We start from the raw sequence: 27,370 nt of genomic DNA, 5'->3' as shown, positions 1-27,370 counted from the left end.
AGCCATTTATCTGACATACAAATCCCAATAGCGCCAAAATTACCTTATAGTTCAGGTGAAAGAAATGTAATGGGTGCTGGGAAAGTAAGAGTGAGCATCCTTCTTGTGAGCATGTCTGCAGAGGAAGGGTGCTGGGTGCGCACCCCTTTGGAGAGGGACTGTGTCCCTGTGGGCTGCTATGGATGAGCTGTGTCCGCACATCCCTCCCCCATTCTGAACCCATGCAGGTGCCAACAAAGGTTACAAATGCTGCGGCCGTGGCCAGAGCATCCTCGCGGTTACAGCGTCTCGCAGAGCCCCGGGTCAGGAAGGTGACCTGCTGCTATGATTGCAGCTTTCCTGAATCTGTCATTCATCCGGTAAGGCAGCATCACCTGGCACCATGCGTGACAGGCCGGGCAGTGGGGAGGGCATGGGTGATCAGTCGCTGGTGGCTCTCTTCCTGGCAGCCCTGGATGTGCTGCTGCCTGTGGGGCTGACGTAGCTGCTCCCTGGGCTGGAGAGCAGGACTCGTCCTCCATCCAGAGCATGAACTGACTCCCAGCAGACATCCCCAGAGAAGGGCAGACCTGTGCCTAGCCTGCAGTTGTGGGGATGGGCAAGTGTGTAATTGGGATCTCCAGTGCTGGGGGATGGGTTGGACGAAGGGCTATGAGTAAGACGGGGCTGGAGGGCAGGTTTTGGGACTGGCCAGGCAGTGATTTCTCCTTCCACAGCTTGTCTGATGCCAGACACAGCTGTGGACAGGATCGTGTCCCATCTGCGTGTGGTCAGCAGCTGTGAACCTGGGTACACTGAGTTGCCAGTTGGTCACCCTTGAATGCCAGGGGCACCTGTAAGGACCTTTCTCCCCATTCTTCCACAGGTTTCCAAGTTGGCTCAGGAGGCAATTGCGAGCCCTCGGACCCTGGAGCTGGCTAGAGCAAAAAGATTGCATCCTGACTATGTGCCCCTGCGGGATGCTGAGTGGCCAGTGACGAAGGCTGCAAAGCACACGGTGGCCACGCCAAGGCTTGTGGAACTGGCCCAGCCCTGCAGAAGGTAGGTGCTGCTTTCCTGCCATGGGGAAATACCAGCTGTCAGCCCGTTTTGTGCAGACCATGGTACCTTGTTGATTTGGGTTTGGCCAGTGTGATTAAACCACTGCTCTTCCACTTCCAAAATACATGGATTTTATATGGCTGGATGTGCTAATGCTACAGGGATTGTGGTTTAAAAAGCATTTTTGAGGTGAAAGGAGAATCAAAAGAGAAGACATAGGACCTTTCCAATTCCAATAGGAATTACTGGTTGGGACTTCTTAATTATTATTTGCAATTATAAAAAGCAACCAGCTGACACATGGCACAGTGTAGCACATTGATGTTGCCCAGTGTGATGCAGCTGGCCTCAGCCTGGGCTGCAGGAAATGTTGGGTAGGATATTTCACGGAGGATGAGGGAATGCCTGGCTGTAGTGGCTGCGACAGCTTCGGTGAGAGATGGGGCATCCCCTCTCACTAGTGTCTCGGTGACAGGAGCAGAGGCATGACTGCTTTTGTCCCCCCTTGACAGGGAAGGGCAGAGCTCAGGTGGAGGTGTATCAGCTGACAGGCAGATTTGAGAGCTGGCCCTGCTCCAGTCGGAATTGACTGGCTCTGTCCTTGCTCCCCCAGGCCTCCTATGGTCTCAGCTCAATTCAACCCAGACGCGTTCACAGTGAAGGAGACTGCTAAGAAGGCAACTTGTTCTGCTCGGATCCAAGAACTGGCTTGTCCGATTAAGCGCTGAGCTCCCTCAGAAACACAGCCCGCTGCTCGTGCCAGCTGCCCCCTGTGGAACATCACCGTCTTCAGGCTGTGCCGTGGCTGGAAAACCTTCTTGAACACTGCGCAGAGGCAGCAGCCAGGAGGAACACTTCCTTACGAGCAGCCACTTTTACTGGGCTTATCTGGGGACTTAAATAAAATGGTCATTCCTTAAGGACAAAATAGTCACTGGGGGAAAATGAGCAGAATTTGACCTAATGTGGGAAGCCTCTCTCCCTAGGATGGGTTATGTCTGGAGTTTATCACTCTTCTTGTTTTTTTGCTGCAATAGTTAAAGAAGTAATGAAACAGCTGCTGGGGGAAGCCAGCACAGGAACTGTTCTTTCCTGTAAAGAAGTGTGGCAAACCAAAGCTGACGGCGCACAGTAGGTTGATGCAACACAACTCCTAATCTTGGGTTTCAAAATTTTTGCTAAAATTTAGAGGGCTTCTTAGTGGCACTCAAAGTTTTGTGCTTGTGACAGAAGTAGAAAAACAAAAGGCTGCAAAACTCCAGATCCAGGGCTGGATTTGTTAAGGTGCAAAGCTTTAGTACAGACTTAGGAAATGCTGGGATGGCATGTGCATTGAGTTGGCTTGGATTTGGGGCCTGTTTTCTCAAATGCCTGGAGAATGGGAAGATCCAGCCTTTTGCTTTGCATGCATCTTTGATACAAGTTACACAGGTGGGTTAAATCTATGCGGTTCAGATACTCAGTTTTGTGACCCTGGGCAAAATAATGGAGCTCTGCATTGGGATCTTTGGAGCCTAACTGAAAAAAGCAGAGTTCTCCTCAGTGTAAGGGAGAAGGTACATTGCAAAGAATAAGAATAAAACAGATTATAGTGCCAGACTCTGCAGAACAAACTCTGAGCTCCAGTTGGGTCTGAGGGTGAGTCAGTTTGGCAGCTGGACTGCAGTGGAACAACACAGCCTGTGTGGGGACTGCACAGGGAGATTGCTTTTATCTGTTTCCTGCAGGTTCAGTGTGCTTTGCCCTGGCAGCCCAACCACTGGCAATGGGCTGGAGATACTGAGGCAAGAGAGATCCTCTCCAGCAAGGGACAAAAGCCATAAATGAAAGCATGTGGCAGTTTCAGTGCCAGTGTATCTTCATCTTCCCTCTGTTAGGCTGATTCTCCTTCTAAAGGAGTAGAGGCAGGTGACCACAAACCAGAAGAGGATCCACTAATTGATTCAATAATCCACTAAGCGGAGGATTTTTGAACCCTTTTGAACAAGGTAAGGTCACTGAGCAATGGTGCTCATTATTTTTTAGCCCATGAGTTGTCCTGTACCAGGATGGATGAGAGTTTGGGCTTTGTGCTAGACCCCCAGTGCAGCTACATCCCTCAGGCTTGAGAATAGCCAGAAGGCGGCTGGGGTTTGCCCCCCTCGCCACCCTGCAGGTGAACCCCAGCACCCCCAGCCTCTGCCACCTCGGGGCTTGGGGTGTGTGTGGGGCTTTGTGGGCTGCCATGGATGGACCCATGGGTGCCCTAGAAAAGGAGGTTGCCCATGTCTGCGGGCTATCCCTGTGGCAAGAGGGAAAACTCATGGTGCCCACTGAGGCTGTCTTGGAGAAGTGTTGCGTTCCCTCAGGAAGGAGTCTGCCTCCTGCCATTGGGGCAGGGAGAACAAGTAGGGACATAACACAGCTCCTTTCATCAAAAAAAATATTGTTTTTTTATTTATGCCTTGGAAAAAAAAAAAAAAGACCAGTTCTTTGCCCCTGGTGACCTTTAACAGAAATGTGAGAAATGCATTTGGGGGGGCTTGGCTTGGTTTAATTATGGTGTAGGCACTTGGTTTGCCAATATCCATAGCTGACTCAGGCATCTTGAGCTAACCAGGATCACCTGAACAACACATCTGGTTTTCCAGGTTCCCTCCTCTCTGGATGATCTGTATATTGAAGCTAGCTCACATACTTTGCCTCTGGGGATCATAAGGAAAACAAATCTTCCCCCCCCCCCCCCCCCCCCCCTCTATGTTTGAACCTTTCATGGCAGCTTTTCTGCAAGCCTGGGACAAGGGCATGAGATTGCCTTGCTCTGTGCAGCTGCTGTTAAAATGGATGGGAATCACTAGATAGGCTATGCAGCCACCAGAACCTGTATAAGCATATATATATATAACATTTTTTTCCTGGTTCTGTACACTTTAAATAAAACTTATGTTAAATAGCAGGGTATTACTTTGGATCTCAAAACCTATTGCAACAGAAGAACCTCAAGGAAACCCACTCTGAAGAGCTTCACCATCATTTACAGCAGGCATGGGGATCAGAGCAGCATCCTCTAGTCCCTGACAGACCCGCTTTCTGAGGGCAGCCCTTCAGACTTCCTCCATTCTGCCAGGCGCTGCTTGAACCATTTCTGGAGAAAAAAAACAACCAAAACAAAACAGAGATTGAGTGCACTGGGCTGAGCAAAACCTCCAAATAACCTTGCTAAAAGTGCAGATGTGATCAGCACATCAGAGCAGGCGAGGGAAAGTCACAGTACTGCTGTCTTCTGGCAAGGCACTGCACCGTTCCCAGGCAGTACAGGCAGCAGGACAGCCGCTTCTGACTGAACGGTCTTGTTACCTACATGTGCACCTCTTTCATTTGTCTTGCTCGCTTCAGACCTTGACAGCATGGGTGAGTTCTCATTTTATTGCTGTGAGTCCAGGTTTTTCTTGCAAACAGGTTAAGAGATTGGCTAAGTTGCTGTTGGATGGTCTGTTTAAATGGCTGGAGCAGTGAAATGATCACTGCAGGTCCAAAAATGACAGGAATCAAAAGCTGACCTGCTTCAGAAAGCCACAACACAGTGGCTCTCAACAAATGTAAGAACAAACAGTTTTAAAAAATGAGCTAAAAATTATCTTAGTCTCCAAGCAATATGCATGGCTATGTTATTCTGTAGTAACTTAGCATCTCTAAGCCAACTCCCAGAGCTGCTGATGCCATTTCAACACAGCTGCAATTTCAAACGTTAGATAAAATGCAGCTGGATAAAGCCACACTACCTCTGTAAGAAGAGAGATATAATTCATGTGTGCCGGAAGCACAGCTCAGCTTTTTGTTTGGAAATGTGCCTGTGATTTGCTTTGTTGCTGCTCATTTTGTTGCTATGTTTGTTCATGGCTATTTTTGAAGCTATTGTGGTCTGTAATGATACAACCACGGTGCTCTTGCACTAGCACTGCCTTGGACCACATCCAGTCAGATGATTGCCTGCCTAGCCTCCTCCCAAAAATTTCACTTCCTGTCCTAAACCATCATCTCCTGTTGACTCAGTACCTCTTTACATCTAATTTTTACTAAATTTTTTATTAAAATGGTTGCTATATCTAGCCAATAAAACACTCCAGATGTCAGGAGCAATGATTCTCTGTGTCGTACGCAATGCAGGCACTTTGCAGCTCATCATCCCAGTCTCCATCCTGTCCCTAACATGACCTTCATCTCCAGATCTCTAGAAGCACCCTTGACTTATGGAAAAAGATGGTTATCAGGGAAGATTTTAAGCCCTCTCCAGAGGTGTACTGGGCATATATGGCCTGTGTTTACAACTTGCTTTAGAAAAAAAAGATAGAGCAGTGCCATTTCTAAGGAGGAAAAGGTATTTCAGGGCTACTGCCTCCTTGCTGCCTCAAACAAGCAGTGGTACCTGGCCTATCACCAAAGCACAGTAAAGGAGGGGTCTCCTTTCCCACTCCAGCCAAGGACTATCAGTGCAATGGATGTTACACCAGCATTCTTCCCTGGGACAGGCTACCTGCTGGCATTGCCTGCTCAGCTCTCGTATCCCTTTGGCTTTGCCCAGGGAGAACCAGGCTTGGCAGCTCTCTGCAAAATGCTGCTAACTTTTCAGAGGGTTGGATTTCATTTCTATACCCATCAATGCTGCTATGGGTCTAGTAGCTTATAAAACACTTGCATCAAAACCGGCTGCACTGCATCCTGAAGGAATTGGGAAGGAACTGTTTGCTTCTGAAGCCCAGGGTAGCCTGCAGGTAGCCAGACGGAGCACAGGGCTCAGTGGAGGTCCCAGCCTGTCCCTGTGGAGGGACATTTGGAGGCCTCTGTGTCTCCTGGAGAGGCTGACAGACTTGCCTGACATCTGGGCTTAGGGCTGCTGAAGTAGCTAATCGTAGTGAGGGGGAGTGCACACAGCCTGAGCATGTCCCACAGCACATCCTGCAGGAGTTGCATCTACCCTGTATCTGTTTTAAAATGACTGTAGTTTCTTCAGACCATAAAGCCAGCAATGGTTTGGGCACCCGACACTATCAAAAATGGGTTGGAAGGAAAGGGCAGCGTGCACGGGTTGTATGTTCAGGGCTCCACAGCCAGCCAGTGACCTTCAGGGGTGTGCCCTTGGTCTGGCTGCGGGAAGCACCAGCCTGGTCTCCAAGCCCAGGCTGGGGATGGAGCTCTCGGGCAGCGCAGGGACTCAAGGATCCCAGTGGGGCACTGGGCTGCTGTGCGGGAGGCCATGGCTGTGGGATGAAGGGGCTGTGATTACAGGGGGAGGGACTTTGGGGATGCAGGGGCAGGAACATGTAGGGTGCAGGGAGGTGCGGTGGTGCAGTGGAGTTCTGTGGGTGCAGTGTGGGGTTAGGGGTGCACTGGAGGTTGCAGAGGTGCAAAGGAGACTTGTGGGTGCAGTGTGGGTTGCAGAGAGTGCAAGTAGGGAGCCTATGGGGCACCAAGGGGTGCAGGGGGTGCAGTAGGAAGCATGTGGGGGGACAGAAGAGTGCAGGGGGTATGATAGAGAGCCAGGGACAGGACAGGCAGGAGATGTAGGGAGAGTGTGTGGGGCGCAGGGGGAGCAGGGCTAGTGCCAAGGCGGGGGTGATGGGTGCATGCTCACCAGGGTCTGCTCCTCGGAGAGCCCGGTCTCGGCCGCGATGAGGCACAGCGTGGTGGGGTCAGGATGCTTGTTCACCTTGCAGAAGTTGTACTCCAGGATCTCCAGCTGCTCCTCAGTGGGAGTCACTGGCTTGTCCGTGGCCATCTCCTCTTGGGGTAGGGCTATGGGGCCAGGCACTGCGGAGAGGGGCCAGTGTCATTGCCCAAGCTGGGAGTGGCCAGTGGGGCCACACTTGCTGAGCACCAGATTTGCCATCCCCATCCCCAGCAGCTCCCCCCTCCCCAGTGGCCTCTGGCCGTGGCAGGGCATAACTCTCTTCCCAAAGGCATGCCGGGGAGCTCAGCCGGGAGCCCCAGCCCCCCAGCAACTCATGCCTCAGTTTCCCCACTGTGGCAACCAGATGCCAACGGTGCTCAGCTGAGCTGTCTCACCATCCTTAGCTGGCAGGAGACTGCAGCCTGTCCTCTGCTCAGCACTCCCCTGGTGCTGTATTTATAGCCAGCATGACTGCCGTGGGGATGATTCCTGTTTACAGCCGTATTTAGGCCTGGGCGTCACTTGGGAGTGATGTCACAGCAACGGGCATGTTGAGGGGCTTAATTTAAAGACATGAATTAAAAAACATTATTTATCCTCTGGGTGAGGGGACAGTATCTGGCATCCAGCCTAGTGGTTTGGTTTTTTTTGGTTTGGTTTTATTTTTTTTTTTCCTTCTCTCCAGCAACCAGGCAAGTTTTTGCAGGGGAATCACAAACCAGAGGATGCAGGATCTTTTGGGAGCATGGGCTTGGACCCAGCAATCACCCCATCTTCCCTTCTGATCAGTGTCCTGGTCCTCCTCCTAGCAGCATGGCCAGACATCACAGAAAGCTGGTGGTGAGCAGGTGAGCTGCTTTGTGTTTCCTAATGTTTAATGTTATCTTGCATGGGCATAAACAATTAGTCTGGTTGTTCCTGAGCATGGCTGAACAGTTTCTCAGTGTATAAGTGAAGGGTCAGTCCTTGGAGGACCATACCCCGTGCATGTCTGTTGCTCAAGCACTCACTGCCTTTTGCTGTGATCAGTGCTAGGTGCTCCCAGCAACGGCAGAAGTAAGGAACCCACATTCTTCTCCAGAGTAACTTGTCCCAGTTGTGCTTTGCACAAACCTCTGGCAGATCTGGCACAAAAGCACATGCAAAACAAGTAAGTACACCTTGGGTAGGTCCCACACCTCTGTTCTGCAGGGTTCCAAGTTTGCTCCTGCGTGGCAGAGGGTCAAGCCTGCCAGTTGGGTCAACTGAAACACGAGGCGTTGCCCCCACAAAGCATGCAGAAGTCCCTTGACACTGAATCATTTTGGTGTTTCCGAAACCAAGCTGTGGGGTGTTGGCGGGGGAGGAGCTGGATGCAAAAATGTGGCCTTTCTTGATCTGCTCTCCTGCTTGTCCGAGTTGCCTGGCCTGTCTCTGTCAGGCGGGCTGGTTGGTGGTTGCTGGCTCTCCAGTGCTGCCAGGAGACCTTGGCCCACCTTGGGACTCCTCTGGGCCATCCGCTGCAGACCTGCCCTGCCTCTGCCTTGCAGTCCAGCTTCTCCTTCCCTTTGGTTCTGGGATGTAACCCAGGCACCTCTATCATGTAGCACCCCTACTGCTTAGCTTTAAACCTAACTGCTTTCCTGGTTGACAGATAACTGACCTTAACCCACTCGGTACCCTGGGGTATACTTAATGCCCCAGGGCTCTCACTTGCTGACAGCACTGCTGGGATGAGGCTCGGCTCCAAAACTGCCTTGCAGCTTGCAGAGAGCCAGCTCTGCTATTCACGAGAGGCTGGAGAGATCCTCTTCTTTGAGCTTTACCTTGAAAAGCAAAGGTCCAACTGAGCCTTGTCTGCAGGAGGTGCTTTTACCAACAAAAGGATCCCTTGGCATTTGAGTAGGGGCTTATAAATAGACCAGAGCTGGTTGTGAAACAGCCCACTCTGCTTGAGTCACTTGGTAAATACAGATTGTAACACAGGGGTTGCGTAAGGCTGGGGCACATCTCTGTGTGATGGAGTGCGCTGATGGACGGCATCATCCACCACCCCTGGATGGACTGGAGAAAGACCATCTTTAACCCCAGGTGCTGCAAGCTGAGATGGCCTTGTCTGCAGAGTTTTGTGGTCACAGGTGTGTGGCAGCAGCTGCCTGGGCTTTCCTGGCATCAGCTTAGTTCCGAGGTGTCCGTATAGGGAGGGGGCAGACAAAGTTCAGTCCCTCATGCGTGTGAGCTGGTGGGGGCCAGGTGAATGCTGCCCACCTGCCTTGGGCATTTGGAGACCTCTGGAAAAGATGCAGGGGGAGAAGGAGATCCCCTGGACTTGAGGTGCTGCTCTCCAGCACTGTGGCTGCCAGGTTCTCCATGAGGTCAAAGTGCCAATGAGGCCAAGCTCAGACCACAAGTCCTTCCTCTCCTCCTTGATCAGCACCCCACTGAGCCATCTGCCCCTCTCCTAGAAAGCTCAGTCGCCACAGGGCCCCCCATCACCTCTGGATCATGCATCTAGCCTGGGCCACCAGCAGCAACATGTCCTGGTGGTTCATAAATCATTGTTTGCAGCCTGGTGCATTAACGTACATTAATCTGTGTGCATTGATTTGCATAGGGAACACGCGCTTCAACTTTCATGCTTCATCTGCAGGCTGTTTTTGTTTCTGATAATCTCCAGGTTCCTAAGGCGTTTCCCTGTAGGACACAGTATCTTCTGCCTGCTGGCAACTCAGGGTGCCCCAGCATGCAGGATGTGATGCCTGATGGTTTTTCCTTGTATCCCCTCTACCCCTGCTCTGGAGGGAGAAGAGGTCCTACCTCTCAAGGTTTTGAGATGACCTTCAGGAAAAGGTCAAAACCCTGGGGGTCCTGGAGGGCTCTTTAGGTCTCCCCACATAGCTCCACTGGGCCCTGGAGGTTTTTAGGAGCCATGTGGCCCTGTGCAGCATGTGGGACCCAGCACTTGGCACCTCTTGGACCATTACTCACCTACCCGCTACTTAAGTGGAGCCCTGTTTAAGCCCAGGCCTGGACCCTGGCCTTCAAGGCTGCACAGGACCTCTCCCCTGTACAGGAGAGGTGATTTTTCTTGCTTACATTTATTTAAGCCTGGCAGAAATACAGAGAATCACAACTGTTTTGCTCAGCTGCTGAAAAGCACCACAGGTCACTGCTTTTTTCTGCCTAAATTTTTGCAGGCATTGGGGAAAACCCAGCTTTTTCACTGCAAACAAATGTAAACCATCTGTTCGGCTTTCACAAAGGCTGGGGGGCTGCGGTCATCATTCAGGTCTGTGAGCAGTCCCATGCCCACTGCTGTCTCCCCTGGGCAGCACAGGGAGGAAAGTTCAGGGGCAGGCAGTTACTCAACCAGGCAGAAATGACAATGCCAGATGCACTGTCACAGTGAAACCACAGCACCGGTGACACCTGCTCTGTCCTACGCGTCAAGCTAAAGAGCCCTGGGGAATTCACACTTGGCTCTGACTAACTGTCTTGGGTTTAGGTGGAGCAATGTGAGAGCAGCCACCAGCTGAAGCTTGCAAGGGGTTCACCGGTTGCTTGGGCTGCTGTGGGCAGCTGCAGCCAGCATGGCTCTGTAGATGGAGGCTGTGCAGGTAGCATCTGGTGCTCTTAGTGTGGCTGATGGGGCATTTCAATGCACCTCCAGGGCCATTATGGAGTGAGCAGACAAAAGGCAATGGCTGATGGACATAAGTTGCAGCAAGAGAAAGTATTATTAGATATTGGGGAAAAAAAAATCTTCATAGTATGGGGGGGTCCAGCATGGGGACAGGGACCAGAGAGGTCAGGGCACCTCCATCCTTGGTGATCTCTAAAAATCAGCTGGACAAAGCCCTGCGTGACCTGACCTAGATGTGAGGTAGGACCAGTGGGGTGGCGAGAGACCTCCCTCCACAGTTATACTGCCTGTGTCCTGTGGTTGCACTGACCTCCCCAGAGACACCCTGGGCTTACTAGCAGGGCTCCCGGCTCTGGCCTGAGATGGGAGAGGACATCTCTCTGTCTCCCAGCTTGCCTGCCCAGCACTTGCTAGTGCAGTCAGCGTTTACTACCCTGGCAGAAAGCAGCCACTTTTCCAGAAAAGACGTGATCTCTGTTTGCTCAGCTTTGCTTTTTTGAACGGCAGACACAGTAACTGGCTGGCTGTGCAGCTCTCTAATGGTGTTCTGCACCCGAAGCCCCTGGAAAACTCTCTGAGCAGCAGCTCCTGCCCAGCTGACAGGGGCCCATAGCCCCTGCTGGGCTTCTTGACCCCTTCCCCAGTGCTGTCCCCACTGTCAGAGCTGGGATGCAACTGGAGGCATCTGCACCTGGTTTTAGCTTGCAGCTATTTCCTGCCACTGTGGGGATCGAAATAGCAGTTCTCAATGCAAACGAGCCCTCCTGCCCTCCCTCGCTCTGCTGCAGAGCCATGTCCTGTCCCAAGCTTTGCTCGGCCTCCTGCTGTGGGGTGGCTGTGGATAACATCAGCCGGCATGGCGCACAGGATAAGGTGGGACAGAGGCTTTAAAAATAAACCAGACCCTGCCATAAATAAGGAAAAACCACCTGTCATGCATCCTGTAAACTACCCGTTCAGCCTTCTAGAAGATAATATCGGATGGGAACAAAGCAAACAAGAGCACAGCAGCTGCTGAAACAGAGGCAGGTCCCCGTGGTACCCCCAGCCTGGGGTCTCTGCCTGTGTGCCCCTCTCCCTGCCCCAGGCGTGAAGCTTTCCCACCACAGCCTTGCTGGGCGCTGCTCCAACCTCCCCAGCATCAATAAGTGCTCCTCAGCTCCTCCCCCCACGCCCTCCCGCCCCCCATCCCCAACTGCAAATCCACCCCAGCACCCCCAGCTCAAAGCCTGTGCTTACCTGGAGCTGCCAAGGACCAGAAGTGTGTAAAAGAAGAACCCCGCAGGTCCTTGAGTGACTGCTTAAGTATCTGCGTGTGTGTGTGACAGGCGGGGACCTGAAAAACCTGCCGCAAATCACAGGAGCTCCCGGGATCCACAGCCACTCTCTGGGCTGGTAATTCAGGTTTGGCATCCACTCTCCTTGGCAGGGCTCAACGCATGGTTGTATGCACTGCGGGGCTCTCCGGACGGGTGGCACGAGGAAGCCGTCGGGGCTCGTCCCGCCACGCTCCGGGCTGGCGGACGCCGTCCTGTGGGCCTGGGCGAGGGCTGCTGGGGCTGTTCCTGCAGGGGTACAGGAAGGGTGAAAGCAGGGTGCGGCGGAAACTGCGCTCCACCGTTGCGCTGCGCTCCAGGCGAGCCAGCCTGCCTGCCCTTCTGGGGGTCCCGGGGTCCCCACCTTTGCCCCCTCAGCCAGGCTGCGACCAGCTCCCTTGCTGTGGGGAGCCCCGCTTTGGGCTTTGCTAATGGAGCATGGTAGTGGTCACTGCTGTGCAGGGCGGGTTTCTCATCTCGCTTTAGCCCCCTGCAGATGATTTGTCCAGGTTTAAGGTTCCTGACCCTGCTCTTGCTTTAGTCAGCCCCGTGATCCTGCCAGGCTGAGTATAGGGGCAGGACTGGCTCCTGGACCTGACTTGCTGCTGCAGCCGAAGCGCCCTCAGAGGCACACAGCAGGAGCCTGGCTGTGGATCAGAGCATCCTCTTCTGCCAAGGACCTACACTGTCCTCGATTCAAGTGCCCAGGCGTCTGCAGCTCCCAGTGGGGTGGGCTGGAAGCATTAGACAGCAGCTTAAAAAGAGACATCTTGTGGGGTGGGGTGCAGTGGGGAGGAGCTGATTTTCTGTCAGCTCACAGAGAGCTGGAAGGGGGTGCTGGAAAATCAGAGGGGCTGGAGAAAGCTCTCACAAGAAGCTGAGTGTGGGTTGCAATGGCTGAGATTATCTGCCAGAGCAAAAGGAAAACTGGCACTGGATGCAAAAGCTGTGGAGCTGGCTGCAGTCAGGGGTAGGGAGCGCTGCCCCTGGGGAGAAGTGACTGGACAAACCCAGGCAAGAAACCTGCCATATGTTTGGCAATGAGCCACAACTGTCCTGAAGATTGAGTAGTTTTGTAATGTGGGGGGAAACATGGGCCAAGACGAGGGAATTGCAAAGAGATCTGCGCCAAAGGGCAGGCAGACCTGTGCCAGTTTTCCTAGCAGGATGACGTTGATCAAGCAAGAGTCGTTTTGCTACAGAGATAGCCTCACTGCCTGATAAACCAAGTGGTGCTGTTCAGTGGCTGCCAGAGGAGGTTTTCGGGAGAAGGCTTGATCCTGCATGCCTTGGGCGGGCGCCTGGCCAAGGGGATATGTCCTGTTTATCACTGGTGCTAAGCGACAGGAGCATGGGTAGCGATGGGTGGGGGCAAGCAGGTTGGAAGACGTGTCCGATGGGATGGCTCCAGCAGCCATGGCTGGAGGGATTCGGGTGCATTCAAGGGGGCTGGAGCAGACCCCTGCAGCAGGACACAGCCCTGGATTTTGAACCCAGTGTGGGAGGCCTAGGCAGAGGCCCTGAATTGCATACTGCCACGTGCTTGGGGGAGCTCTGGTGGGTATTGCGACTTACCTACCCCATGCCTATGCTCTGCTCTGGCACCTGCTCTTGGCCACCCTTGGAGACAGGACAGGTGGGAAGATATTCCGGCCCAGAAAGATTTTCTTAAGTTTGTACGCTGTCTTTTATTTTCTTCCATGCATGTGCCCCAAGCATTGCAATATGTGAGTAACCTGGCCTGCGGGAACAGGATCAGCTCTTCCCTTCCCTTGTTTATTGCTGTCAACAGAGAGAAAGTCTTTAATGTGGAAAAAACCTTTTCCCTTAGCCTGTGAACCCAGCCCAGACTTGCACTGGGAGCGCTGGCAGCGACGTGTTTCAGGCAGAGACATGCCACTGAAATGGCTTCAGAGGCACTGAGAGTCCTGCAGTGACAGTGCGAAAGTCACATCACGAATCTGTCCACGTCTGGCTGGCAAATGCTGATGCTTTTCTGATCCCAAAATCTTTTAGGCCCCATTTCTCTTCCTGGGAGAGGGTCAAAGTACAGCTGGAGTTTAAGCCTCACCTGGTATGAGGAGATCCTGGCCCCAGAGGATGTCCCTTTGTCAGGAGAGTTAGATTAAATAGAAACAAAGTGCAGGGTGCATCCAGGCCCATCACTGAGTTTTCCTCTCTACAGGGGAAGAAATATAGCTGTTGTGATGTGCATTTGATGATTTTGCATGATACTGTGGAATTGGAGGGAGGAGTTGGCAGCTACAGCCTGTGTTCAGCATCCTGCTCCTCTGGACCCCTCTTGCAGAGGCCTGAGTATCATCCAGTGCTTGCACTATGGCAACATGTTGGCTGCAGTTAATTTGTGGGAGTCATTGGATGCATAGCTCATGGCCATCCTGGCTCAAATATTGTCCTTCTAATGCTGCATGGAGACAGGATGGAAAAAAGATGAAGAGGAGAGGGGGGAAGCAACTTGTCAACCCATCAGGAGAGAATGGGCTATAATTCAGCTTTTCTGACTCATTCATACTGCCTCCTTTGCAGGCATGTGTCTCTCCTGACTTTTGCCGTGTTTTCCTTCCTGAAAAGGAGGCTTAGTACCAGTACCTCTTGTCTGGGCATTAAGCAGAGATTTTTTTTTTCTTTTTCTGAGTATGTGAGTTAAAAAATGTGTGCTTTCCAGAGACTCCCCCACCACAACTCAATTGTTAGAGTGAGAGAAAAACCTTCCCTTCTCGCCCTGATTACACCAATGCAAAAGACAACCACAGAAGCTATCTTCTGTTTTGTTTTCCAGTGTTTTTCTCCTGATGTGCTGGGATTTTCTGGCTACAAACCCAAAAAACATGGCTGGAAACAAGGCTTTACAGAATTTTTTGGCATCCATTCAGTTAGAGAAGAGTTTCCTAACCAGCCAGTACCGACTCACAGGACAGCTCTTGCAGCTAATCAGATGAGATTTCTACCTGCAAAACACACTTGCTCCAGAATAGCGTAAGAGATCAGTAGCTCTGCAGGGTGCAGCTAACAGTTGCCTTTATCGGATACCCCAAAACAGAAGAACCTGACTGAATCATTGATCTTTTGATCAGTTTTTCCCTGGGGGAGCAGCAAGACTAGCTGCAGCCCAAAAGCCAGCAGCACACAGTGCTCACTCAGATCATGCCCCGGGCAGGGGAAAGAGGAGGAGGTGGGCACGGGTGGCTTCTTGCTGCCCTTGTCGCTGGAGCAGGGCTGCCTGCTGCCCACCCGGGCTTAGCAACTGCCTCAGCTGCACTCTCCTTCATGCATTTTCCTTTTGTTTTACTGGACAGGGTTCAGCCTGTCTCTCCTCAGCATCAGAACTGATCCAGGCCAGACAGATACGAATCAGATGTGACTTCCAATAAGATCCCTGCCTTTTCTTTGTCCATGGGATACAGCTGAGTGGATGGAAACTGCAGTGTTTTATTGCTCCTCCAGTTGTTCCAATACTTCTCAGAGAACAGTGTCATCTCATCGGTATTTCCATGTGCAATCTCTGCCTGGGGTACAGTCTTCCTCCCTCCTCTCCCTCTTACTAACCAGATTGTTTTGAAGTGACTAAACCGGGCGCTGATACGTCCAGTTCCTTGCCAGGAGGCTTTTCAGCAGCACTGCCACTGCTTGTAGGCAGAGCGTGCCCTAGCACGTGGAGAGAGCCGGCAGGGCATCACACGTGTGAGCTGCCCGCTGTGCCCAGCCCAGGAAAACATGGGCTCCAGCACTGACAAGAGGCAGGGAAGAGGCTAGAGGAGACATGCAGATCTGCTGTCTGCTCCTGGAGTGCCCAGAGGGATGTGAAGAAGAGCGAGTGCCCTTCCAGAGATTCGGATGGCCGTGCATTTTCTAGGGAGCAAGTCAGAGAGACAGGAGGCTGGAAGACGCCTCCTGAAGTCTGTCCTGGTCTGAACCTCTAAGGCTGGAGCTGCCCGGTTTTGGAAGTCCTGACTCAGACACTTGTATACGGGTCAATGAAGGGACTTTATCCCTCCCTGGAGCAGGGATGAGCTCTGCCAGACCACTAGCATGGCCTTCTTGGTTGCAGCAGGCATGCTGTCCAGAAGGCCTACCCTGAGGAGAACAAGGGGCCTTAGCGGGATGAGCACAGGCACAGACCAGCCTGTAGCTGTGCCATCGAGCCCAGACGCTTTCCTCAACCTTCACCACAAGGGACAAGGACCACGTTTTCCCCTGTGCTGTCCCAGGCCGGGCAGCCCACGGGTGCTGCTTGCTGTGAGGGTCAGGGAGGGTGCCCCTGGCTGCGGGAGGTGCCTGGCCCCTGCGCCCGCCTCGTGTCAGCGGTGACATGCAGCCGTCAGCGGTCCCTGTGGTTTTGGTGGGACCAGTTTAGGTGGGTGGCACAGGGCCATGGTGGGCGCCTGCTGAAAGGTGACCCCAGTGCCACCAGCTGCTGGGGCATCACCCAAGGCCCCAGGACTGTGAGCAGGATGGGTCATTTCTGTGCGACACACACCACAAACCCCGGGGCGCCCGCGGGGCCCCCGTGGCACTGACAAATGACGAAGATGACTTGCAGAGTGACGGTGAACAGGGAAGGAACGTAAAGGAGATTGGTCCTCTGCACTGGCTGCCAAGTGTCAGGCAGCAGTTTCAGGGGCCCCGTGCAACTAATTTAAAAAGTGTTTTTCCCTTTAGCAACCTGGGGTTCGCTGCTCTTGGGAAGCTGGCACTGATGAAGGCATCGCAGCTACCTGGGTGCTAGCTGCCAACAGTCTTCTCTACATGGCTGGCCACAGGGACAGCTGGGGGAGCACAACAGAGGTGCTTACGGCTGGCTCCCTCTTTGCTCTGACAGCCTCACCACCCCAGGGAGCGGGTCATCCATAGCGGGACATCCTCTGCTCCTGGGACCTCCCCCCTGCTCCAGCTTTGGGGTCTGGGACACTCCACTGTCAGAGGGTTGGTTGTGTTCAGTGCGTCTAGCAGAGGGACTCCAGGCTGGAGGAGGATGCTCCTTGCTGTATCTCTCAGGACACAGTGACTGGGCTGATGGATGGGGGTGCTTTCCAGGGAGGAGCAGCGGGAGCAGGTTGCTGTGCTCCATAGGTAAGCAGCTGGAGAGTGCTCAACCCATGGGAGAGCCCAGCAGGCTCAAACACCGTAACAAACCTGAGCTAAAGAAGCTGTACCTGCACCACTGCTTAAGGAAGTCCTACTCTTGTCTGCGGCATGTGTTTTTGCTCCTTGTCCTGCTGGAGGGGAGTGGTTTGGGGGACAGAAGAGGCTGGGGGTGCCAGTTCCCATCAGCAGTGAGGTCAGGTCCTGGGGGCTCACTGCCAAGCTGAGGCTGTTTGAAGCAGAAGGAGGGCTGCTGGTGCTGGCGTGGGATTGCCTTCATGTTGTTCTGAGTGTCTATGTGCCTATCTCTTGGCTGGCTGGTACTACATACAACCAGTGTGTCTGGCTTCTCTGGGTGGGTTTTTCTGCCTTCTTCAAAGGCTGTTTCTTCGCTCGGGCCTAGTCCTGGCTAGTAAGATCTTCCCCAGAGAGGGCTTGGTGTAGGGCTGTGTCTCCTGTTTCTTAAGTCTATGGCTTAGCCGCACGGAACCCTGCTCAGTGGGGTGGGCACAGCAGGGCTGAGCTGAGAAAGCCTGCTGGAGAGCTGTGTCCCCATCACTGTGCTGCTCCTGCTGTCCAGTGCTGGCCTGTCTGCATGTCAAGAGAGCACTGGAGGAGGCAGTCAGGGCTTTCCAGAGCCTGCTTGCCTTGAAATACACTTCACTTTTAGCACATATTTTTTTAGCAAGATACTAATTCTAGCCTCTGCTGCCCATTCAGCTCGTCTGCACATAGACATGGCTTTGGTGACTTGTGAGGCTGAGCTGAACTGTTTCCCTTTAAGTCAGAGAAAGGTAGTCTTGAGTTCTCCTGACTTGATTTCTCCCAACTTGATTTCTTCCACCCTGCTCCATTGTTGGGTTGTGGCACTGGGAAACCTCTGCCGAAAATGAAGAAGGGAAACTTGCACCAGCCAGGGTGGCAGGATTTGTCCAGCATGGCAGGATTTCTCCAGGGCATCTTATTGCTATGCTGCAGCATCATCTCCGTGCTAGATCTCTGCACATCTTCAAAAGAAACTGTTCATGGCAGTGCTGTAAAGCCCTTCCAGCTGCTCTGGACCTTCTCTGGCCTAGGGGAAAGTGTAGGGTTTAGGCATTAATCTGTGCGGGGCCCGGACGACGGAACACCAATGTGATGATTAAAGTCGCCACTTTATTGAGCTTAGCTAATCATTTTTATACAATTCTCTAAGTTGTTGAGAGACTTTGATTGGCTACTACATGCAAGCACTTGGTGTCCACACGCACAAGCATAAGCGGTGATTGGTTACATCGGTACTGTCCACGCGCACAAACATAAGACATAATTGGTTGTGTTAATTAGAGCATACAAGACTTGTCTTAGTCCAATTGGTCAAGATAAGCCCCTGAATTGAGGTTGTTTGTGCCCAGTTCCCTTTATCGTGGAATGTGCACCTGTGTTTTCCTAATTGGGATCTTTCTTCTTCTATCTTCTTATTTATTCTGTTCAAGGCCTTCTAAAGGCGCCTGGAACAATCTTGTGACCATGAGCTATTTTCAGGTCCAATAACTAACTTCCATATAACTGAACCCTACAGGAAAGCAGGGACAAAGGAGTTCTCTCTGGCTTAAAATGCCACTTTGCTGACCCTCAGCTAGCAGGCTGGAAGGACCGTGAAGTCTGGAAGAGAAGGAGCAGGTGGCTAGAAGGGACTGACATGTCCCAATATCAGCCACCCTGGATTGCACTCTGCTTGTCCTTAACTTGTCACTCCATGCTCCCTCCCTTGGTGCCAGGAAAGGAGGTCCCTGCAGCTCATACATCTCACCCTGGTGCAGAGCTCAAAAGTGAGCTCCGGAGCTTGGCTGCACTCATCCTGGTGTTCACAGTGACATACTTCTGGACCCTGTTCAGACTCAGAAATTAATTGCACAGCAAGAGAGCAGCCCTGCATGCCTGAGGAAGAGTTGTGCCACATCATTATTCCCTGGGATGACCAGGGTCCTCCCAGGGGAACTTGTCCAATTGAGCACTGCTGATCTTTACCTGATAGGCAGCCCTGGTATGTGTAGCTCCCCTGGAGCTGAACACTGGAGCTGAACTCTTCACCTGTCAGGGGGAGACTGCAGTCATCATCCCTCCTGTTTGAAAGCCAAAGGGAAGCTGGTTCTCACCAATCCAGCCCTTATGCCCCTTGGAGAGATGATAAGGACACAGAAGAACCCTTCACCACTGGGACCGCTGCTGTGCTTTATAACCAGGCCATAAATTGACACTGCAGAGCACAGGGACCTGGCTCTTTTCTCTGCAAGCTCTCACTGATTGCTGAGAGCTCATCACCGGCAGCCCTGGCAATGCACTGACACTTTCCCAGGGGCTCCCAGTCACTGCTCAGCCTGGAAGCAGTGCCACCTCTTGCCATTAACTCTTCTGGGAAGAAGAAGGAAAATATTTGTCTAGGTTAGACCCAAACCAGCAGCCCACTGGAACTGCCATGCCACATTCAGCCCATAGGCAAAGTTTTTTCTGCGCATGCCTCCTCTTCATAAACCATCTCCTCTTGCCACTGGGGTCTCATTTGCTGAAAAAGAGAAGAAGAGGTGTCCATTGAAGCAAAGCTCAAATTCCAGAATGGTTTTGTCGAAGCTCCTGGGTTTCACCTACAGGCAGGACAGAAAACTGGTGAGTTTGGATGAAGCAATAGAGTCCCAGAGTGACTCCACTTCTATTAGACGCAACTACTTTATAGTGACCGAATGTTACAATAGTACAGTAAGCTAAAGGAACAGGATGGCTACAAGTCGCTCATGTGTGTCTGCTCATTATTGAGCTAAGAGTGTTATCCCTTCTTTGTTGTGATGTATAATTGCCGAGTTAGATCACTAGCTCTGCAGTAGGGTGTCAGCTTGGCTGGGTTACCTACTATTTGTATAGTGTTTTGGATATACATGCACCACTTTTAGCCAGCTCCTGCTTTCAGCCTGGCCACCCAACCCCCTGACCATGTCCCATGTTACTGACTGCCAGAATGAATCAGGGCTCTGAGTGCATCTAAGGGCTGTCATGGGCTCAGCGGTGTTCCCACAGCTCAGCTGGGTGAGCAGAAATGCCATTGTGCCTGATCATGGCAAATATGAGCCGTGAGGGAAATAAAATACACGATGGGCCAGCTCTGCTCTCTGTGCCCAGCCTGCTGTCGTACTGGAAATCTGGGTGATCTGGGTTGGAAACACACAAGTGACTATGTACCCTGCCTGGAGAGCCCTGGTGTGAGCCAGGGACTGTTCACAACCTGCTGTTTTCTGTCAGGTGTTGTTCAGGCCTGCCATTTCTGAAGAACTGGGGGCTTTCCTGAGCCTCAGAGGCTGTACTATCTCTTCTGAAGAAAGTCATCTTATCACTCCCTAATGGCTGGCTGTTGAACCTAAGCACTTATTTTATGAAGTTTGCACCCAAGGGACTTGAATCCAAGAGATGGGAGATTAAGCAAAAAGTTCAGAGACTTTTCTCTGCTGTGTACCTACACACAGCACCGCAGATGGCTTAGGTGCTTTCTCATAAGTACTCAGACCTGTCAGGGTGGTTCTGATAGCACCTGACTTTGCTGGTGCTGGTTGCAAATGCGCTAGCCTCTTGCTATTATAAATTACAGAATAACTGAGGCAGAAAGGACCTCTCAAGGGCTCTAGTCCAAACTCCTGCTCCAAGTAGGGCCCTCTAGATCAGTTTGCTTAGGGCTGTGATCACGAAATGACAGAGTTTTTGATTCTCAGAGAAGTTAAGGAGCGTGGTGAGCAGAACTGCCACCTTGGACTTGTGGAGGGCAGACTTTGACCTGTTTAGGAGCCTTGGTTGAGAGAGTCCCTTGGGAGGCAGTCCTGAAGGGCAAAGGAGTCCAGGAGGGCTGGACATTCTTCAAGAAGGAAATCTTAAAGGCACAGGAGCAGGCTGTCCTGGTGTGCTGAAAGATGAGCCGGCGAGGAAGAAGACTGGCCTGGCTGAACAGAGAGTTTTGGCTGGAACTCAGGGAAAAAAAGAGAGTTTCTGACCTTTGGAAAAAGGGGCAGGCAACTCAGGAGGACTACAAGGATGTCGTGAGGTTATGCAGGGAGAAAACTAGAAGGGCCAAAACCCAACACTAGAACTTAACTCTGGCTACTGCCATAACAGACAATAAAAAATGTTTCTAAATACATTAACAACAGAAGGAGGGCTAAGGAGAATCTCCATCATTTACTAGATGTGGGTGGAAACAGTGACAAAAGGTGAGGAAAAGGCTGAGGTACTTAATGCCTTCTTTGCCTCAGTCTTTCATAGTAATACCAGTTGTTCTCCGGGTACCCAGCCCCCTGAGCTGGAAGACATGCAGCAGAATGAAGCCCCCATAATCCAAGGGGAAATGGCTAGCGACCTGCTACACTACTTAGACACACGCAAGTCTATGCAGCCAGATGGGATCCACTCAGGGGCGCTGACAGGGGTGCTCACCAAGCCACTTTCCATCATTTATCAGCAATCCTGGCTAACTGGGGAGGTCCTAGTTGACTGGAAGTTAGCAAACATGATGCCCATCTACAAGAAGGGCCGGAATGAGGATCCAGGCAACTACAGGCTGGTCAACCTGACCTCAGTGCTGGGGAAGGTTATGGAGCAGATCATCTTGAGTGCCATCACACAGCATGTACAAGACAACCAGGTGATCAGGCCCAGTCAGCATGGGTTTATGAAAGGCAGGTCCTCCTTGACTAACCTGATCTCCATCTATGACAAGTTGATCCACTTAGTGGATGAGGGAAAGGCTGTGGATTTTGTTTACCTGGACTTTAGTAAAGCCTTTGACACTATTTCCCACAGCATTCTCCTGGAGAAACTGGCTGCTTGTAGGTTGGGTGAGTGTATTCTTTGCTGTGTAAAAAAACTGGCTGGATGGCCAGGCCCCAAGATTGGTGGTGAATGGAGTTAAATCCAGTTGGCGGCTGGTCACAAGTGGTGCTCTCCAGGGCTCGGTATTGGGGCCAGTTCTGTTTAATATCTTCATCAGTGACCTGGGCGAGGGGATCGAGTACTACACCCTTAGTAAGGTTCCAGACAACACCAAGTTGGGCGGGAGTGGTGATCTGCTTGAGAGCAGAAAGGCTCCACAGAGGGATTTGGACAGGCTGGATCGATGGGCTGAGGCCAATTGTATGAGGTTCCACAAGGTTCAGTGCCGGGTCCTGCACTTGGGTCACAACAACCCCATGCAGCGCTACAGGCTTGGGGAAGAGTGGCTGGAAAGCTGCCCAGTGGAAACAGACCTGGGGGTGCTGGTTGACGGCTGGCTGAATATGAGCCAGCAGTGTGCCCAGGTGGCCAAAAAAGCCAATAGCATCCTGGCTTGTATCAGAAATAGTGTGGCCAGCAGGACTAGGGAAGCAATTGTTCCCCTGTACTGGGCACTGGTGAGGCTGCACCTTGAATACTGTGTTCAATTTTGGGCCTGTCGCTACAAGAAAGACATTGAGGTGCTGGACCGTGTCCAAAGAAGAGCAACAAAACTGGTGAGGGGCCTGTGAGCGGCACAAGTCTTATGAGGAGCAGCTGAGGGAACTGGGGCTGTTTAGTCTGGAGAAAAGGAGGCTGAGGGGAGACCTTATCACTCTATACAGCTACCTGAAAGGAGGTTGTAGTGAGGTGGGTGTCAGTCTCTTTTCCCAAGTCACAAGCAATAGGATAAGAGAAAAGAGCCTCAAGTTGCACCAGGGGAGGTTTAGATTGGATATTAGGAAAATTTTTTTCACTGAAAGGGTTGTCAAGCATTGGAACAGGCTGCCCAGGGAAGTGGTTGAGTCACCATCCCTGGAGGTGTTTAAAGGACACGTAGATGTGGCACTTAGGGACATGGTTTAGTGGTGGACTTGGTGGTGTTAGGTAAACTTAATCATTGACATGACTTTCCATTCACAAGCATTTCAGTACTGCTCTGTGCATTCTAGCTGTATTATCATAAGCTTAGGGAAAACAGGAACATTGTGGGGCAAGCATATCTATAAATTTACAGAACAACACCTACTCCATAAAAAAAAAAAAAAAATCCCTGGAAAAGCTCTGAATCCCATGTAAATGCAAAGCTGATTTTTAGAAATTCAGAGAGAGAAACGAGCTACTTGGAGCTTCCCAATGCTTACCAGAAGGTAAGAGTATGCATGCAGATAGCTATTGTAGAGGAGCCCCAAAGCTTCCTAAAGGACCCACTCCTCACTTTGACAGATGGTCTTCAGAGATTAAGAGAGAGGGATCACTTCAGCTGTCCATTTACAGACATCTGCTGCTTGGTGGGTATCCAAAATATTTGAAGGAGACTGGCAGATAAGAAAAAGGACTTTGAGGAAACCCAGGCCCTTCCAGGGCAGCAGTTTGAGGCTTGCTGCAATGTCCCACAGAACCTATAATGACACCTGACTATTACTAGACAAGTTCAACATCTCAGTCCTAGCCCATTTCTCTGCTCCAGAGAGCCTCACAGTAGGATTTTTCAGCCCCTTTGCCTCTGTCACTGGGGAAGCTGGAACAGACTAGCTTAAGGAGGAGCAGCTGCAGGTCAGCAATAAATGCTTTTGCATCTAGTGTGAGGAAGAAGAATTCAGATCTGCTTAAAAGGTAAAATAAAACAAGTGTATGAGAATCCTATATAATTTCTCACCAGTTGACAAAAAAGCACTTAAAAAGGGTTAATATTTCCTCAATGTAAAGGTGAGACTCATTCGCAGAGGAAAATTTATTTTTTCTGAGGTTACCTAGTTAAGAATGCTCTGTTCAGAAACCTATACTGCTTCTATAAATGTTTAGGGTTTAGAAAATGAATCAACTGCTGCATGACCAGCTAGAAAATCATAAAACTAAGAGAGTACCCAGTGCAGTCCTACACATGGCAATGAATGCCACAGGTCCATCTATGAGGCATCTGACCACAGAATAAAATTTTTACAAAATGGTGTACTGTAGAGTCTTTTGGAGCAAACATACTTGGATTAAATGATCAGGAAAAAAGCAAGTTAACTTTGCCAAGTAAATAGGATTGACTGTTTATCAGTGACACTAATAATACAGATGAAAAGAAACAGGTCCTAACAGAACATGCATGCAAACGATAATTATTAATAAACAGTCTTTCCTACACCCCTACTGAGAACACGAAGTAAAATGAGATTTAAAAGAAAATAAATGCTGCCGCCTAGTGATCAAGATGGAAATCCGCAAGTTCAAGCTCTGCTTCCTGACTGGTTTCCCACAGGATTCAGGCCATGGCTCCCCCAGTTAGACCTCTCCCTTCTGCTCTTGCTCACAGTTCTGTGCCAGCCCGGCTGTATACGAGCACAGGCTAGCACTGCAATGGTACCTAAGGGGAAGAGAGAAGTCTCTCCTGGGTGACTGTTAATGGCACTTTTGGACAGATGTTCTCCAATAGACAAGGGTTTTCAACAGCTAGCAATATTTTTTGAGCTCTAAAAGTTTCAGTGGAAGCATGGTGGGTTTGATACATTTCTGTCATACCCAAGAGAACGTCAGGATCCCCAGTCCTGAAAGGCTTTGCCAGAAATTCTTCCTTGTTAATACCAAATTGTGTTACTGCCTCTGGTTGAGAAAACCTGCAAACTCTCAAAAGAGTGCCTGAAACAAAGGAGCTGAGCGCTTCCAAACTACCCACAGCCAGACTGGGAGTGGGAGCCCAGCTGTCCCAGAAAAAACACCTGCAGTGCCTGCTGGGCAACAGCGCGTGGAGTCCAGGGAACATTCTGTTTATGTATGTTTCCTGGACAAATGGTTTTTTAAAATATTTCTAGAGGAGGGAGAGTCAGAAATTTAATAAATTAAAAAAGCTCTTCTTGTAGCTCAACCAGGAAAAAACCCATACCTACGCTTCACTAGCAAAAGCCAGTAAGACGTCTTCTGACCTTCATTTGACCTAGATGGATGGCTGCACATTCTCCTCCCAGTAAGACGAAGACTGTGCTGAGCCTGGGAAGCTAGAAAAATATCATAAAATCCTAATCGAACAAAATATTATCCAACCATTTGAGCTCAGACAGAAGAGAGATCATTTCATATCTTGTTTCACAATCATGCCATTCACCTAGTATAATCCCTTGTTAGCCTCATGCAGATGTAATAAGCTAATGAGAATACTTGGCATAAGGTTTGTTGATGTCTAAAGGTTACAATAGCATCCTCTATGTTACCAATTTTAGCTAGTTCTTAAAATGCCATGAGTAGATGCCAGTCAACACTCTGAGCAAAGTGACATAGGGATTTTAATGCCTCTGATGATAAATCAAACATGGTGGTTACCAAACACTGGTGAGACGCTCTGTACTAGTCAGTTTTTAATTTCAAGAAGGCTAGGATGTTATCAATTCCTATCAGAGCCAGGCATGGCATGACTCAATGCTATACACCAGGCTGTTGAAGAGAAATGCCCCTCTTTGATCCAGCTGGAAACATATGTTTAAACAGTTTGAAGAACAGCAGCAAGTATAAAGCACAATCTAAAATGCAACAAGAGAGAGCAAAAGGAAAGTTGGGCATCCTAGCTACAGCAGTTGCAACAAACTTGAGGAACTGTTCCACCCAAAACCCACTTTGCCTGAAAAGTGAATAACAGTAAGATTCAGGAAAATAAAAAACTAATTAAGAGAAGTTTACCAAAATAAGGAGATTCTGGGCAACTCCTGCTTTCAATGATTATGTTTATTACAATAAGAAAAGCAATGTAAAATGTTTAAAAGAGAAATAATCTCAAGAGAAAAGAAGTATTTCTGCCTTGGCTTAGTAGAAAAAGTTAATGCCACCTACTCCAAGGAGCTCTGGGTACCAAGACTGAGAGGGTTGCTAGACCCAGTGCAACATGGCTGTGGCCTCGGCATCTGGGTACTTCATCACGCCCTGAGCCTGCCCGATCACCTTCCCCTCCAAGTAACGTACTCCAGAAATAGGAAGGACTGGAGCATAGGTAGGCTTCAAAAACCTCCTTGCTGGGTGACTTCCCTGAGCAGCAGAGGCTAAAGTTGCCAGCCAGTGAGACCCTTCCTGCAGCCAAAAAGGCAGCTGGGTGACAGTTTTGGGAACAAGCAGACTGTTGTCCAAATTTTGGGCAACTAGAGCATGTGGAAGTCATCAGTGCTGACCCACTCTAGCCAGCAATGCAAGACCTCCCAGGCTGTCTTTCCCTCTTTGCCACTTAATTTTGCTACTCTAGCACTTTCTCACTGAGACAACTTTGTACCTCACTTGTATGAAAAATAGACCTCTAGCAGCACCACTGAAGGCAATTGGATTAAATCACAAGAGTAAGGACTCGTCATACAAGTAAGCCTTCTCCTAAGGTTTCATAGGAAGCCTTAGAGTCCTACTCTAGAAGTGTAGGAGTCCTACTCTTTGTATGAATAAGACCAGCATTGTCCTAAACATAATGTACAATTTTAAGTTAAAACAAAAATTAAGCCCATCATACTACAATTCACCAGATTTTTGAGCTGTAAAGCTTCATAAACACCAATCTGGACTACATTACTGGGTTTTTTTTTCATGAGTTTGAGAAAAGGGGTTGTTTTTTTTTTTTTTTTTTTTGAGTGAGGATTATGATATGATTAAACCTTTCTGGCACTGTCTCACATGCACCACAAAATTTTGATTTAAAACAAAAATTAAGTCCACCATACTGAAATTCTGAAACATCAACTTTTTGATCTATAAAGGTATGTAAATGCTAAATTGGAGTACAACACTGGTTTGGGTGTTTTTTTTTTGTTTTTTTTTTTTTTTTTTTGGGGGGGGGGTTGTGTTTGGTAAAGGATACAAGTGATGTTTTACATTCAGCTCTGGAATGATCCAGCTGACAGCACTGAGAGTCTTTTATTTTTCTACATTTTAGTTTTCATCCTTGCAAAGCACATCAAGAAGATGGGACTACCTAAAGCAAGAATACAACTTCACAATGCACTATAAATACACTACAAGAAATGTTGAAACGTTAATTAAAAATGTGTCAAATGCCCATCAAGATTATTTCAGACCAGCTTTGAAAAGGAAACTTCTGCTCCTACATAGGAATCCTTCTCCCTTAGTCTTCATAGGCAGTCGTGCAGAAGTTACTGTGAAGTGGTCTTCAGCTTCAAAAACTCCAAAATGTTCTAGACGTTCCCAAGCACAAGAACCATCCCACCCATCTTCTTTGTAGAGCTCTGCTGAACGAGAGGTGTCTTGTCTTGGGTAAGACTAGAAAGAAGTAGGATCCATGACATACATCTCCACTTTTCTTCACAATTTTTTCTGTCAAAATTTACCTGTGGGAATTGCCAGAACTTTTTAAATTACAGAAAATGAAGTACAGATGTCGGGGGTAGATTTGGTGAGTACTTACATGTGGTGCTGAATTCACCACTTTTCAAATACACAGAAAAACAGGAAGATTTAAAGTCAGCTTTAAGATTATATTTTAAGCATTCATGTGCTGGGAGCAGTGCTCTAGTGTAATTACGATTGTCAGCCTACAAGCTATTTTTTATTTGGATTTGTTTCATTTAGTGGTGTTTACAAAAAGACAGCTATTTTTCTGATTTTTTTTTTTAAAGTTACCTTGTAAGCACAATTAGTTGTCAAAATAGAAATACAAAAAGAAACAGCTTATCGTTTCCATAC

The 27,370-nt window shown here is 50.0% G+C and overlaps 2 protein-coding genes across 10 annotated transcripts in view; one reads left to right on the top strand and one right to left on the bottom strand.

The window, feature by feature from the left end:
* THEGL (theg spermatid protein like) overlaps window positions 1-27,370 on the top strand; it is a 41,239-nt gene that overhangs the window by 8,709 nt on the left and 5,160 nt on the right. For 2 of the 8 annotated variants that reach the window (XM_049814620.1, XM_049814613.1), the window contains exons 6-10: window positions 228-359; window positions 866-1,041; window positions 1,655-3,029; window positions 7,374-7,536; window positions 26,604-27,362. In XM_049814620.1, coding sequence (XP_049670577.1) covers window positions 228-359; window positions 866-1,041; window positions 1,655-1,769 — 423 coding nt within the window. In that variant the 3' untranslated portion in view covers window positions 1,770-3,029; window positions 7,374-7,536; window positions 26,604-27,362. Of the gene's footprint in view, window positions 1-227; window positions 360-865; window positions 1,042-1,654; window positions 3,030-7,373; window positions 7,839-8,653; window positions 11,420-14,426; window positions 15,004-18,290; window positions 19,376-26,603; window positions 27,363-27,370 lie in introns of those variants that run through there. The other 6 variants (XM_049814614.1, XM_049814615.1, XM_049814618.1 and 3 more) reach the window with 6 other exon arrangements.
* Window positions 3,766-11,930, bottom strand: HOPX (HOP homeobox). 2 transcript variants are annotated; one of them, XM_049814654.1, is made up of 3 exons: window positions 11,550-11,930; window positions 6,653-6,828; window positions 3,766-4,165 (listed from the first exon to the last, which is right to left on the bottom strand). In XM_049814654.1, exons 2-3 carry the CDS (start codon window positions 6,794-6,796, stop codon window positions 4,088-4,090), a joined length of 222 nt encoding a protein of 73 aa, XP_049670611.1. In that variant the 5' UTR covers window positions 6,797-6,828; window positions 11,550-11,930; the 3' UTR covers window positions 3,766-4,087. The 2 variants fall into 2 exon arrangements, with proteins under 2 accessions (XP_049670611.1, XP_049670610.1); XM_049814653.1 differs by lacking the exon at window positions 11,550-11,930 and adding an exon at window positions 7,084-7,266.

Source organism: Accipiter gentilis, chromosome 12 (genome assembly GCF_929443795.1).
Source record: "Accipiter gentilis chromosome 12, bAccGen1.1, whole genome shotgun sequence".
Lineage (NCBI taxonomy): Eukaryota > Metazoa > Chordata > Aves > Accipitriformes > Accipitridae > Astur > Astur gentilis.
The sequence above is the reverse complement of the archived record's forward strand: the minus strand, read 5'-3'. Positions and strand labels throughout refer to the sequence as shown.